Source organism: Salvelinus alpinus, chromosome 6, assembly GCF_045679555.1.
Source record: "Salvelinus alpinus chromosome 6, SLU_Salpinus.1, whole genome shotgun sequence".
NCBI classification, from domain to species: domain Eukaryota; kingdom Metazoa; phylum Chordata; class Actinopteri; order Salmoniformes; family Salmonidae; genus Salvelinus; species Salvelinus alpinus.
In genome coordinates this window covers 2,187,318-2,203,546 of record NC_092091.1, presented here as the reverse complement: position 1 = coordinate 2,203,546, position 16,229 = coordinate 2,187,318, and the positions used below count along the sequence as shown (strand labels likewise).

Below are 16,229 nucleotides of genomic sequence, written 5' to 3'. Positions count from 1 at the left end.
AGACCCTGTCCTCTAATATAGGAAGTATACTAGAACCAGTCCAGACCCTGTCCTCTAATATAGATAGTATACTAGAACCAGTCCAGACCCTGTCCTCTAATATAGGTAGTATACCAGAACCAGTCCAGACCCTATCCTCTAATATAGATAGTATACTAGAACCAGTCCAGACCCTGTCCTCTAATATAGGTAGTATACTAGAACCAGTCCAGACCCTGTCCTCTAATATAGATAGTATACTAGAACCAGTCCAGACCCTGTCCTCTAATATAGATAGTATACTAGAACCAGTCCAGACCCTGTCCTCTAATATAGGTAGTATACCAGAACCAGTCCAGACCCTGTCCTCTAATATAGGTAGTATACCAGAACCAGTCCAGACCCTGTCCTCTAATATAGATAGTATACTAGAACCAGTCCAGACCCTGTCCTCTAATATAGATAGTATACTAGAACCAGTCCAGACCCTGTCCTCTAATATAGATAGTATACTAGAACCAGTCCAGACCCTGTCCTCTAATATAGATAGTATACTAGAACCAGTCCAGACCCTGTCCTCTAATATAGATAGTATACTAGAACCTATCCAGACCATGTCCTCTAATATAGGTAGTATACCAGAACCAGTCCAGACCCTGTCCTCTAATATAGGTAGTATACCAGAACCAGTCCAGACCATGTCCTCTAATATAGATAGTATACTAGAACCTGTCCAGACCCTGTCCTCTAATATAGATAGTATACTAGAACCAGTCCAGACCCTGTCCTCTAATATAGGTAGTATACCAGAACCAGTCCAGACCCTGTCCTCTAATATAGGTAGTATACCAGAACCAGTCCAGACCCTGTCCTCTAATATAGGTAGTATACCAGAACCAGTCCAGACCCTGTCCTCTAATATAGATAGTATACTAGAACCAGTCCAGACCCTGTCCTCTAATATAGATAGTATACCAGAACCAGTCCAGACCCTATCCTCTAATATAGATAGTATACTAGAACCAGTCCAGACCCTGTCCTCTAATATAGATAGTATACCAGAACCAGTCCAGACCCTGTCCTCTAATATAGATAGTATACTAGAACCAGTCCAGACCCTGTCCTCTAATATAGGTAGTATACCAGAACCAGTCCAGACCCTGTCCTCTAATATAGATAGTATACTAGAACCTGTCCAGACCCTGCTGTAATAACTTGATAGAGATAAAGTGGACATAGAATTCAAGTTATTACAGCACAGAAAACACCCTTTTTTGTGGTGTGGTCATAAACAAGGACTGTATTGTGGCGTGGTCAAAAACAAGGACTTTGGAGTAACATTTGTACAGAGGAAGAGGTTTTATTGCCCCTGCTATGACTATATTGGGTAGTGGGTGGGTGTTTGTGTAAGAGAGAGAGAGAGAGAGAGAGAGAGAGAGAGAGAGAGAGAGAGAGAGAGAGAGAGAGAGAGAGAGTTAGAGTGAAAGAGAGAGAGTTAGAGTGAGAGAGAGAGAGAGAGAGAGAGAGAGAGAGAGAGAGAGAGAGAGAGAGAGAGAGAGTTAGAGTGAGAGTTAGAGTGAAAGAGAGAGAGAGATTTTTACTGTCGTCTAGTGTTGGGTTTCTTGAGGTTTACCATCTAAATGTGAGGCAGAGATCATCCATAATGTCTGAAATGAGAAGAGTAACTCATTCAAAACCTACTACTGATTTCAGGGTTTACACCAGGACTCCCCAATATGCTTCTCACCGTCTAAACTCGTCCTGCGGGTGATTTTATTTGGCCCCCTAAGTTTTCTGAGCAAATGTATTTAAAGACTATCAAATCACCAAGAAATTCTAGTATACTATCTAAAATTCCCAAGTATTCCCACACATAGAAAGAGAGGCGTATGTGATCGTATCCCAATGTAATCAAGGTTTGAAATGATTCGGTTTTTGTCCAATACTATGTCTGTTTGGGGATTCTTGAGGCCCATTTGCAGTGTACAAATGATTTATAACTGAGTTCCGGCCTCCGACCATCTGCTCAAGGTAAATTGGCCTACGGATGAATTGAGTTGACGATCCCTGGTTTACAGTAGATAAGCACTAACGCAAATGTGTACTCATGTGCAGCAGTACATGTACCTTCATTGCAATGCGCCACCATGTGGCGAAACGTAGTAACAACACCCAGAACAATGTCACGCGAGGACAACTTTGTTCATGGGTTGAACCTGCACAGGGATCACAACACTGTAGTCTTTTTTTTGTGTGTGATTTAATGCTCAGTCTCTCTCCCTACCCAACCCTAACCCCACCCCTTGACCTTCCCTCTGTACAGAGTCACAAGCCTGCCACTTCAAGAAGGCTCTGGGTGAATGCTTTGGCGCCTACCTGCGTTATTACTACGACCCCATCCATCAGAAGTGTAAGAAGTTCCACTGGACTGGCTGTGTGGGGAACGGAAACAGGTTCATCGACCATCAGGCCTGCAACGCCACCTGTGCTGGGATTCATGGTGAATAACATGACATGACATAAGATGGCATAATATGATATAATATGGCATAGCATGACATAAGATTGCACAATTGAACGAAACATGACATAAAATGGCATAACATAACACATAAAATAACATAGCATAAACTAATGAATCGTGAATCATGAAATATCCTAATTTAGAGGTTCTACAAATATTCTTGTAGTTTTCAATGCCACATGACAATGAAAACTAACAACACATGAATGTAATGTTGAATAATTAACTGATACTATATTTGTGATAATCTGATGTAATAATCCGATATAATAATCTGACATAATAATCTGATGTAATAATCTGACATAATAATCTGATGTTTTGTCATCAGATGAAGGTAGTGCGCTTGAGGAGGATGAGCCCGATACTCCTATTGGTGAGTAGAGAGATACACTATATGACCAAAAGTATGTGGACACCTGCTCGTTGAACATCTCATTCCAAAATCATGGGCATTAATATGCCATAACAGCCTCCAGTCTTCTGTGAAGGCTTTCCACTAGATGTTGGAACATTACTGCGGGGATTTGCTTCCATTCAGCCACCAGAGCATTAGTGAGGCAATGATGTTGGGCGATTAGGCCTGTCTCGCAGTCTGCGTTCCAATTCATCCCAAAGGTGTTTGATGGGGTTAAGGTCAGGGCTCTGTGAAGGCCAGTCAACTTCTTCCACACCAATCTCAACAAACCATTTCTGTATGGACCTCGCTTTGTGCACGGTGGCATTGTGATGCTGAAACAGGAAAGGGCCTTCCCCAAACTGTTGCCACAAAGTTTGAAGCACAGAACCGTCTTGATTGTCATTGTATGCTGTAGCGTTAAGATTTCCCTTCACTGGAACTAAGGGGCCCGAACCCTGAAAAACAGACGCACACAATTGTCCTTCTCCACAAAACTTTACAGTTGGCACTATGCATTCGGGCAGGTAGCGTTCTCCTGGCATCCACCGAACCCAGATTCGTCCGTCAGACTGCCAGAAGGTGAAGTGTGATTCATCATTCCAGAGAACGCGTTTCCACTGCTCCAGAGTCCAATGGCGGTGAGCTTTACACCACTCCAGCCGACGCTTGGCATTGCGCATGGTGATCTTAGGCTTGTGTGCGGCTACTCGACCATGGAAACCAATTTCATGAAGTTCCCGACAAACAGTTATTGTGCTGACGTTGCGTCCAGAGGCAGTTGGGAACTCGGTAGTGAGTGTTGCAACCGAGGACAGACAATTTATACGTGCTTCAGCACTCGGCGGTCCCGTTCTGTGAGCTTGTGTAGCCTACCACTTCACGGTCCCGTTCTGTGAGCTTGTGTGGCCTACCACTTCACGGTGCCGTTCTGTGAGCTTGTGTGGCCTACTACTTCACGGTCCCGTTCTGTGAGCTTGTGTGGCCTACCACTTCACGGTCCCGTTCTGTGAGCTTGTGTGGCCTACCACTTCACGGTCCCGTTCTGTGAGCTTGTGTGGGCTACCACTTCACGGTCCCGTTCTGTGAGATTGTGTGGCCTACCACTTCACGGTCCCGTTCTGTGAGCTTGTGTGGCCTACCACTTCACGGCCCCGTTATGTGAGCTTGTGTGGCCTACCACTTCACGGTCCCGTTCTGTGAGCTTATGTGGGCTACCACTTCACGGTCCCGTTCTGTGAGCTTGTGCGGCCATTGTTGCATCTAGACGTTTCCGCTTCACAATAAATGACTTAAATGTAAAATGTAAATAACAGCACTGACACTTGACCGGGGCAGCTCTAGCTGGGCAGACTTTTGACAAACTGACTTGTTGGAAAGGTGGCATCCTATGACGGTGCCACGTGAAAGACACTGAGCTCTTGTGATGAAGTACAGTACACTGTTCATTCTCTGGTGATACAGTACAGTACATTGTTCATTCTCTGGTGATACAGTACAGTACACTGTTCATACTCTGTTGATACAGTACAGTACACTGTTCATTCTCTGGTGATACAGTACAGTACACTGTTCATTCTCTGGTGATACAGTACAGTACACTGTTCATTCTCTGTTGATACAGTACAGTACAGTACACTGTTCATTCTCTGGTGATACAGTACAGTACACTGTTCATTCTCTGGTGATACAGTACAGTACACTGTTCATTCTCTGGTGATACAGTACAGTACAGTACAGTACACTGTTCATTCTCTGTTGATACAGTACAGTACACTGTTCATTCTCTGGTGATACAGTACAGTACACTGTTCATTCTCTGTTGATACAGTACAGTACAGTACACTGTTCATTCTCTGTTGATACAGTACAGTACAGTACACTGTTCATTCTCTGGTGATACAGTACAGTACACTGTTCATTCTCTGGTGATACAGTACAGTACAGTACAGTACACTGTTCATTCTCTGTTGATACAGTACAGTACACTGTTCATTCTCTGGTGATACAGTACAGTACACTGTTCATTCTCTGTTGATACAGTACAGTACAGTACACTGTTCATTCTCTGTTGATACAGTACAGTACAGTACACTGTTCATTCTCTGGTGATACAGTACAGTACAGTACACTGTTCATTCTCTGGTGATACAGTACAGTACAGTACACTGTTCATTCTCTGGTGATACAGTACAGTACACTGTTCATTCTCTGGTGATACAGTACAGTACAGTACACTGTTCATTCTCTGGTGATACAGTACAGTACAGTACAGTACAGTACACTGTTCATTCTCTGGTGATACAGTACAGTACAGTACAGTACAGTACACTGTTCATTCTCTGGTGATACAGTACAGTACAGTACAGTAGAGTACACTGTTCATTCTCTGTTGATACAGTACAGTACACTGTTCATTCTCTGGTGATACAGTACAGTACAGTACACTGTTCATTCTCTGGTGATACAGTACAGTACAGTACACTGTTCATTCTCTGGTGATACAGTACAGTACACTGTTCATTCTCTGGTGATACAGTACAGTACAGTGTTCATTCTCTGGTGATACAGTACAGCACACTGTTCATTCTCTGGTGATACAGTACAGTACAGTACACTGTTCATTCTCTGGTGATACAGTACAGTACAGTACACTGTTCATTCTCTGGTGATACAGTACAGTACAGTACAGTACACTGTTAATCATTACTGGTGATACAGTACAGTACACTGTTCATACTCTGTTGATACAGTACAGTACACTGTTCATTCTCTGGTGATACAGTACAGTACAGTACACTGTTCATTCTCTGGTGCTACAGTACAGTACAGTACACTGTTCATTCTCTGGTGATACAGTACAGTACACTGTTCATTCTCTGGTGATACAGTACAGTACACTGTTCATTCTCTGTTGATACAGTACAGTACAGTACACTGTTCATTCTCTGGTGATACAGTACAGTACAGTACACTGTTCATTCTCTGGTGATACAGTACAGTACACTGTTCATTCTCTGGTGATACAGTACAGTACACTGTTCATTCTCTGGTGATACAGTACAGTACAGTACAGTACAGTACACTGTTCATTCTCTGGTGATACAGTACAGTACAGTACAGTACAGTACACTGTTCATTCTCTGGTGCTACAGTACAGTACACTGTTCATTCTCTGGTGATACAGTACAGTACAGTACACTGTTCATTCTCTGGTGATACAGTACAGTACAGTACAGTACAGTACACTGTTCATTCTCTGGTGATACAGTACAGTACAGTACAGTACACTGTTCATTCTCTGGTGATACAGTACAGTACAGTACACTGTTCATTCTCTGGTGATACAGTACAGTACACTGTTCATTCTCTGGTGATACAGTACAGTACAGTACACTGTTCATTCTCTGGTGATACAGTACAGTACAGTACAGTACAGTACACTGTTCATTCTCTGGTGATACAGTACAGTACAGTACAGTACACTGTTCATTCTCTGGTGATACAGTACAGTACAGTACACTGTTCATTCTCTGTTGATACAGTACAGTACAGTTTTCATCATTACTGGTGATACAGTACAGTACACTGTTAATCATTCTCTGGTGCTACAGTACAGTACAGTACAGTACACTGTTCATTCTCTGGTGCTACAGTACAGTACAGTACAGTACAGTACACTGTTCATTCTCTGGTGATACAGTACAGTACACTGTTCATTCTCTGGTGATACAGTACAGTACAGTACACTGTTCATTCTCTGGTGATACAGTACAGTACAGTACACTGTTCATTCTCTGGTGATACAGTACAGTACACTGTTCATTCTCTGGTGATACAGTACAGTACAGTACACTGTTCATTCTCTGGTGATACAGTACAGTACAGTACAGTACAGTACACTGTTCATTCTCTGGTGATACAGTACAGTACAGTACACTGTTCATTCTCTGGTGCTACAGTACAGTACAGTACAGTACACTGTTCATTCTCTGGTGATACAGTACAGTACAGTACACTGTTCATTCTCTGGTGATACAGTACAGTACAGTACAGTACAGTACACTGTTCATTCTCTGGTGATACAGTACAGTACAGTACACTGTTCATTCTCTGGTGCTACAGTACAGTACAGTACAGTACACTGTTCATTCTCTGGTGATACAGTACAGTACAGTACACTGTTCATTCTCTGGTGATACAGTACAGTACACTGTTCATTCTCTGGTGATACAGTACAGTACAGTACAATACACTGTTCATTCTCTGGTGCTACAGTACAGTACAGTACACTGTTCATTCTCTGGTGATACAGTACAGTACACTGTTCATTCTCTGGTGATACAGTACAGTACAGTACACTGTTAATCATTACTGGTGATACAGTACAGTACAGTACACTGTTCATTCTCTGTTGATACAGTACAGTACAGTACAGTACAGTACACTGTTCATTCTCTGGTGATACAGTACAGTACAGTACACTGTTCATTCTCTGTTGATACAGTACAGTACAGTACAGTACAGTACACTGTTCATTCTCTGGTGATACAGTACAGTACAGTACACTGTTCATTCTCTGGTGATACAGTACAGTACAGTACAGTACAGTACACTGTTCATTCTCTGGTGATACAGTACAGTACAGTACAGTACACTGTTCATTCTCTGGTGATACAGTACAGTACAGTACACTGTTCATTCTCTGGTGATACAGTACAGTACAGTACAGTACACTGTTCATTCTCTGGTGATACAGTACAGTACAGTACAGTACAGTACACTGTTCATTCTCTGTTGATACAGTACAGTACAGTACAGTACAGTACACTGTTCATTCTCTGGTGATACAGTACAGTACAGTACACTGTTCATTCTCTGGTGATACAGTACAGTACAGTACAGTACAGTACACTGTTCATTCTCTGGTGATACAGTACAGTACAGTACAGTACACTGTTCATTCTCTGGTGATACAGTACAGTACAGTACACTGTTCATTCTCTGGTGATACAGTACAGTACAGTACAGTACACTGTTCATTCTCTGGTGATACAGTACAGTACAGTACAGTACACTGTTCATTCTCTGGTGATACAGTACAGTACAGTACAGTACAGTACACTGTTCATTCTCTGGTGATACAGTACAGTACAGTACAGTACACAGTTCATTCTCTGGTGATACAGTACAGTACAGTACAGTACACTGTTCATTCTCTGGTGATACAGTACAGTACAGTACAGTACACAGTTCATTCTCTGGTGATACAGTACAGTACAGTACAGTACACTGTTCATTCTCTGGTGATACAGTACAGTACAGTACAGTACAGTACACTGTTCATTCTCTGGTGATACAGTACAGTACAGTACAGTACACAGTTCATTCTCTGGTGATACAGTACAGTACAGTACAGTACACTGTTCATTCTCTGGTGATACAGTACAGTACAGTACAGTACACAGTTCATTCTCTGGTGATACAGTACAGTACAGTACACTGTTCATTCTCTGGTGATACAGTACAGTACACTGTTCATTCTCTGGTGATACAGTACAGTACAGTACACTGTTCATTCTCTGGTGATACAGTACAGTACAGTACAGTACACTGTTCATTCTCTGGTGATACAGTACAGTACAGTACAGTACACTGTTCATTCTCTGGTGATACAGTACAGTACAGTACAGTACAGTACACTGTTCATTCTCTGTTGATACAGTACAGTACACTGTTCATTCTCTGGTGATACAGTACAGTACAGTACACTGTTCATTCTCTGGTGATACAGTACAGTACAGTACAGTACACAGTTCATTCTCTGGTGATACAGTACAGTACAGTACAGTACACTGTTCATTCTATGGTGATACAGTACAGTACAGTACAGTACACTGTTCATTCTCTGTTGATACAGTACAGTACACTGTTCATTCTCTGTTGATACAGTACAGTACAGTACAGTACAGTACACTGTTAATCATTACTGGTGATACAGTACAGTACAGTACACTGTTCATTCTCTGTTGATACAGTACAGTACAGTACAGTACAGTACAGTACACTGTTCATTCTCTGGTGATACAGTACAGTACAGTACACTGTTCATTCTCTGTTGATACAGTACAGTACAGTACAGTACAGTACAGTACACTGTTCATTCTCTGGTGATACAGTACAGTACAGTACACTGTTCATTCTCTGGTGATACAGTACAGTACAGTACAGTACAGTACACTGTTCATTCTCTGGTGATACAGTACAGTACAGTACAGTACACTGTTCATTCTCTGGTGATACAGTACAGTACAGTACACTGTTCATTCTCTGGTGATACAGTACAGTACAGTACAGTACAGTACACTGTTCATTCTCTGGTGATACAGTACAGTACAGTACAGTACACTGTTCATTCTCTGGTGATACAGTACAGTACAGTACAGTACAGTACACTGTTCATTCTCTGGTGATACAGTACAGTACAGTACAGTACACAGTTCATTCTCTGGTGATACAGTACAGTACAGTACAGTACACTGTTCATTCTCTGGTGATACAGTACAGTACAGTACAGTACACAGTTCATTCTCTGGTGATACAGTACAGTACAGTACAGTACACTGTTCATTCTCTGGTGATACAGTACAGTACAGTACAGTACAGTACACTGTTCATTCTCTGGTGATACAGTACAGTACAGTACAGTACACAGTTCATTCTCTGGTGATACAGTACAGTACAGTACAGTACACTGTTCATTCTCTGGTGATACAGTACAGTACAGTACAGTACACTGTTCATTCTCTGGTGATACAGTACAGTACACTGTTCATTCTCTGGTGATACAGTACAGTACAGTACAGTACACTGTTCATTCTCTGGTGCTACAGTACAGTACAGTACACTGTTCATTCTCTGGTGATACAGTACAGTACACTGTTCATTCTCTGGTGATACAGTACAGTACAGTACACTGTTAATCATTACTGGTGATACAGTACAGTACAGTACACTGTTCATTCTCTGTTGATACAGTACAGTACAGTACAGTACAGTACACTGTTCATTCTCTGGTGATACAGTACAGTACAGTACACTGTTCATTCTCTGTTGATACAGTACAGTACAGTACAGTACAGTACACTGTTCATTCTCTGGTGATACAGTACAGTACAGTACACTGTTCATTCTCTGGTGATACAGTACAGTACAGTACAGTACAGTACACTGTTCATTCTCTGGTGATACAGTACAGTACAGTACAGTACACTGTTCATTCTCTGGTGATACAGTACAGTACAGTACACTGTTCATTCTCTGGTGATACAGTACAGTACAGTACAGTACACTGTTCATTCTCTGGTGATACAGTACAGTACAGTACAGTACACTGTTCATTCTCTGGTGATACAGTACAGTACAGTACAGTACAGTACACTGTTCATTCTCTGGTGATACAGTACAGTACAGTACAGTACACAGTTCATTCTCTGGTGATACAGTACAGTACAGTACAGTACACTGTTCATTCTCTGGTGATACAGTACAGTACAGTACAGTACACAGTTCATTCTCTGGTGATACAGTACAGTACAGTACAGTACACTGTTCATTCTCTGGTGATACAGTACAGTACAGTACAGTACAGTACACTGTTCATTCTCTGGTGATACAGTACAGTACAGTACAGTACACAGTTCATTCTCTGGTGATACAGTACAGTACAGTACAGTACACTGTTCATTCTCTGGTGATACAGTACAGTACAGTACAGTACACAGTTCATTCTCTGGTGATACAGTACAGTACAGTACAGTACACTGTTCATTCTCTGGTGATACAGTACAGTAGACTGTTCATTCTCTGGTGATACAGTACAGTACAGTACACTGTTCATTCTCTGGTGATACAGTACAGTACAGTACAGTACACTGTTCATTCTCTGGTGATACAGTACAGTACAGTACAGTACACTGTTCATTCTCTGGTGATACAGTACAGTACAGTACAGTACAGTACACTGTTCATTCTCTGTTGATACAGTACAGTACACTGTTCATTCTCTGGTGATACAGTACAGTACAGTACACTGTTCATTCTCTGGTGATACAGTACAGTACAGTACAGTACACAGTTCATTCTCTGGTGATACAGTACAGTACAGTACAGTACACTGTTCATTCTCTGGTGATACAGTACAGTACAGTACAGTACAGTACACTGTTCATTCTCTGTTGATACAGTACAGTACAGTGTTCATTCTCTGTTGATACAGTACAGTACAGTACAGTACAGTACAGTACACTGTTAATCATTACTGGTGATACAGTACAGTACAGTACACTGTTCATTCTCTGTTGATACAGTACAGTACAGTACAGTACAGTACAGTACAGTACACTGTTCATTCTCTGGTGATACAGTACAGTACAGTACACTGTTCATTCTCTGTTGATACAGTACAGTACAGTACAGTACAGTACACTGTTCATTCTCTGGTGATACAGTACAGTACAGTACACTGTTCATTCTCTGGTGATACAGTACAGTACAGTACAGTACAGTACACTGTTCATTCTCTGGTGATACAGTACAGTACAGTACAGTACACTGTTCATTCTCTGGTGATACAGTACAGTACAGTACACTGTTCATTCTCTGGTGATACAGTACAGTACAGTACAGTACAGTACAGTACAGTACACTGTTCATTCTCTGGTGATACAGTACAGTACAGTACAGTACACTGTTCATTCTCTGGTGATACAGTACAGTACAGTACAGTACACTGTTCATTCTCTGGTGATACAGTACAGTACAGTACAGTACACAGTTCATTCTCTGGTGATACAGTACAGTACAGTACAGTACACAGTTCATTCTCTGGTGATACAGTACAGTACAGTACAGTACACTGTTCATTCTCTGGTGATACAGTACAGTACAGTACAGTACACTGTTCATTCTCTGGTGATACAGTACAGTACAGTACAGTACACAGTTCATTCTCTGGTGATACAGTACAGTACAGTACAGTACACTGTTCATTCTCTGGTGATACAGTACAGTACAGTACAGTACACAGTTCATTCTCTGGTGATACAGTACAGTACAGTACAGTACACTGTTCATTCTCTGGTGATACAGTACAGTACACTGTTCATTCTCTGGTGATACAGTACAGTACAGTACACTGTTCATTCTCTGGTGATACAGTACAGTACAGTACAGTACACTGTTCATTCTCTGGTGATACAGTACAGTACAGTACAGTACACTGTTCATTCTCTGGTGATACAGTACAGTACAGTACAGTACAGTACACTGTTCATTCTCTGTTGATACAGTACAGTACACTGTTCATTCTCTGGTGATACAGTACAGTACAGTACACTGTTCATTCTCTGGTGATACAGTACAGTACAGTACAGTACACTGTTCATTCTCTGGTGATACAGTACAGTACAGTACACTGTTCATTATCTGGTGATACAGTACAGTACAGTACACTGTTCATTCTCTGGTGATACAGTACAGTACAGTACACTGTTCATTCTCTGGTGATACAGTACAGTACAGTACAGTACACTGTTCATTCTCTGGTGATACAGTACAGTACAGTACACTGTTCATTCTCTGGTGATACAGTACAGTACAGTACACTGTTCATTCTCTGGTGATACAGTACAGTACAGTACACTGTTCATTCTCTGGTGATACAGTACAGTACAGTACACTGTTCATTCTCTGGTGATACAGTACAGCACAGTACAGTACAGTACACTGTTCATTCTCTGGTGCTACAGTACAGTACAGTACACTGTTCATTCTCTGGTGATACAGTACAGTACAGTACACTGTTCATTCTCTGGTGATACAGTACAGTACAGTACAGTACAGTACAGTACACTGTTCATTCTCTGGTGATACAGTACAGTACAGTACAGTGTTCATTCTCTGGTGATACGGTACAGTACAGTACAGTACACTGTTCATTCTCTGGTGATACAGTACAGTACAGTACACTGTTCATTCTCTGGTGATACAGTACAGTACAGTACACTGTTCATTCTCTGGTGATACAGTACAGTACAGTACAGTACAGTACAGTGTTCATTCTCTGGTGATACAGTACAGTACAGTACAGTACAGTACAGTACAGTGTTCATTCTCTGGTGATACAGTACAGTACAGTACAGTGTTCATTCTCTGGTGATACAGTACAGTACAGTACACTGTTCATTCTCTGGTGATACAGTACAGTACAGTACAGTACACTGTTCATTCTCTGGTGATACAGTACAGTACAGTACACTGTTCATTCTCTGGTGATACAGTACAGTACAGTACACTGTTCATTCTCTGGTGATACAGTACAGTACAGTACACTGTTCATTCTCTGGTGATACAGTACAGTACAGTACAGTACAGTACACTGTTCATTCTCTGGTGATACAGTACAGTACAGTACACTGTTCATTCTCTGGTGATACAGTACAGTACAGTACACTGTTCATTCTCTGGTGATACAGTACAGTACAGTACACTGTTCATTCTCTGGTGATACAGTACAGTACAGTACACTGTTCATTCTCTGGTGATACAGTACAGTACAGTACACTGTTCATTCTCTGGTGATACAGTACAGTACAGTACAGTACACTGTTCATTCTCTGGTGCTACAGTACAGTACAGTACACTGTTCATTCTCTGGTGATACAGTACAGTACAGTACACTGTTCATTCTCTGGTGATACAGTACAGTACAGTACAGTACAGTACACTGTTCATTCTCTGGTGATACAGTACAGTACAGTACAGTGTTCATTCTCTGGTGATACAGTACAGTACAGTACAGTACACTGTTCATTCTCTGGTGATACAGTACAGTACATTACACTGTTCATTCTCTGGTGATACAGTACAGTACAGTACACTGTTCATTCTCTGGTGATACAGTACAGTACAGTACAGTACAGTACAGTACAGTGTTCATTCTCTGGTGATACAGTACAGTACAGTACACTGTGTTATTCAATTTTATACACCGGTCAGCAACGGCTGAAATAGCCAAATCCACTAATTTGAAGGGGTGTCCACATACTTTTGTCTATATAGTGTAGGTCTATTCTACAGTTTTGATCTTTTATTAATTAGTTAACTTATGTTATTGTTGTTAACAAAACACTCACGTTATTCTGCTTCCTGCAGCCCTGATTCTGGGAGTGGTGTTGGGGATCACGGGAGGAATAATTATTGGGGTCGTTATTTTCCTGGTGATACAGAGCAAGTAAGTACACCGTTCGTCATTCTCTGTTGATACAGTACAGTACAGTACAGTACACTGTTCATTCTCTGTTGATACAGTACAGTACAGTACACTGTTCATTCTCTGTTGATACAGTACAGTACAGTTTTCATCATTACTGGTGATACAGTACAGTACACTGTTAATCATTCTCTGGTGCTACAGTACAGGACAGTACACTGTTCATTCTCTGTTGATACAGTACAGTACACAGTTCATCATTCTCTTTAATTAAAAAGAGAAGACATTTAAATAATAAGATTTAAATAATCATACAGAATTATTTTTTGTTGTTGTAATTTGGCATAATTATGCTACAAATAACTAACTACCCTTTTATATCAAATATCAGTAAGAATCACAAAAGTGCACCAAAGAAAGTGGAAGAAGTCAAGATGGCGACACCACTGCAACAGGAGCCAATTGAGATGGCGTAGAGAAGCAGAACACAGGACTGGAAACACCATAGAAATGAGAATGACTAGAACACATGATCCCATTCATGTCCACTTTCCATTTTAAGTGTAGCCATGCCAGTCATTGTATTTCTAGGGGAAACACCAGGCAGGGCCCTCACCTGAATGGCCCCTCTCAGGTTGATTTAATAGAGGAATGTAGATCTACAACTAACAACCCTAATGTCATATTTCCATCATGTGTTGTTATCCGATTAGTCACAAATCCTTGTTTGTGGGTTGGAGGAGTGGACAATGAGAGTCATATCTGCCTTCTCCTTCACTAATGCAGGCCAGGCTATTTTCCTCATAGTTGTTTAAAATGACTCTCAATTATCTTACACGTATCAGGCTTTCTGCACTCTCGTCTTTTACATTATGACTTCTGTGTTTATTTCAGGTATATTTGGTAACTACTCACATCACCTCCACGGGGGCACTATTGTTAATGAATTAGATTACAGAATGGTGTGCTTTTATTGAACTCCTCAGTGGGCAACAGGGTTCTTCTGATATTCCGATAGTTCTTCGTGTGGAATGTGTGTTTTATTTCACGCGCTACATTCTGTTTGTGTTTTGGTCTGTATATCAACATTCACATTGGTTTTGTTCCAACTACTGTATGTAACATTATTGTAAAGGCATGATGTGAGAAAGAATCAAAACACTGTTTAAAAAGATATATATTATGGGATTGAGATATCATCCTTCAACATGTTTTACCCACAGAAATAGAATGAATAGAACGGTCGTCCCCATTCAAGTAAATTGTGCCATTATGGGACTGAGATGATATCATCCCCCTGGACTGGCAGCCATTTTGAGTGTACCGATAGGAGCAAAGCAGTAAATAAAAGCAGGAAGTAAATAAAAGCAGGAAGTAAATAAAAGCAGCGAGTCAATCTGTGCTGTGATGTTGTTGTGAATATACATTTTTCCATATACATTTTGAAGGATACATATTCAAATGTGTTACAAAAAAAAAATAAACACAGATAAACACAAAAATGAAAGATGTGCATAACTTAAAGGGGAATGGAGCTGTGTTGGAATACCGCATACTCATACTAACCGCACTACCCATACTATTTCTGACGTAAATGTAGTATGCTTATTGGTCATAGTATGGATAGATAAAGTTAGTATGCCAAAAGTTCCCAGATGTTGTACTACATTCACCAAAATACGAAGAATACAAACAGCGGGCACGATTTCCGTGCTTTTAGTGTCCATAATGCAATTCATCTGGAAATGGGCGTTGCTTCACAACGTTTTCGTATTTGAAGAAAATGGCGGAATATATGCAGCTGACGTCCGACGAGAGCGGATACAAATTCATTGCTTTAACTAATTATGACAAACGTTAAGAAAATGTTGAGTAATGTAATGAAGTAATTACTTTTCTAATAAGTTGCATGTTATGTTGGCTGACAATTTGTTAGTTACGCAATTCTTACGAACCACATAGCATATCATTACAGCATTATGTACCGGTATGTTAGCTACACTGTCCTTATGAACCACATAGCATATCATTACAGCAGTATGGACAGGTATGTTAGC

General features: G+C 40.9%; 1 protein-coding gene across 1 annotated transcript in view; it reads left to right on the top strand.

The window, feature by feature from the left end:
- The window catches only part of LOC139577807 (kunitz-type serine protease inhibitor bitisilin-3), a 29,255-nt gene extending 13,697 nt beyond the window's left edge, over positions 1-15,558 (top strand). Inside the window, exons 3-6 of the mRNA XM_071404983.1 lie at positions 2,303-2,479; positions 2,835-2,879; positions 14,115-14,193; positions 14,564-15,558. Coding sequence (XP_071261084.1) covers positions 2,303-2,479; positions 2,835-2,879; positions 14,115-14,193; positions 14,564-14,648 — 386 coding nt within the window. The 3' untranslated portion in view covers positions 14,649-15,558. The remainder of the gene's footprint in view (positions 1-2,302; positions 2,480-2,834; positions 2,880-14,114; positions 14,194-14,563) is intronic.
- Positions 15,559-16,229: the final 671 nt, after the last annotated feature.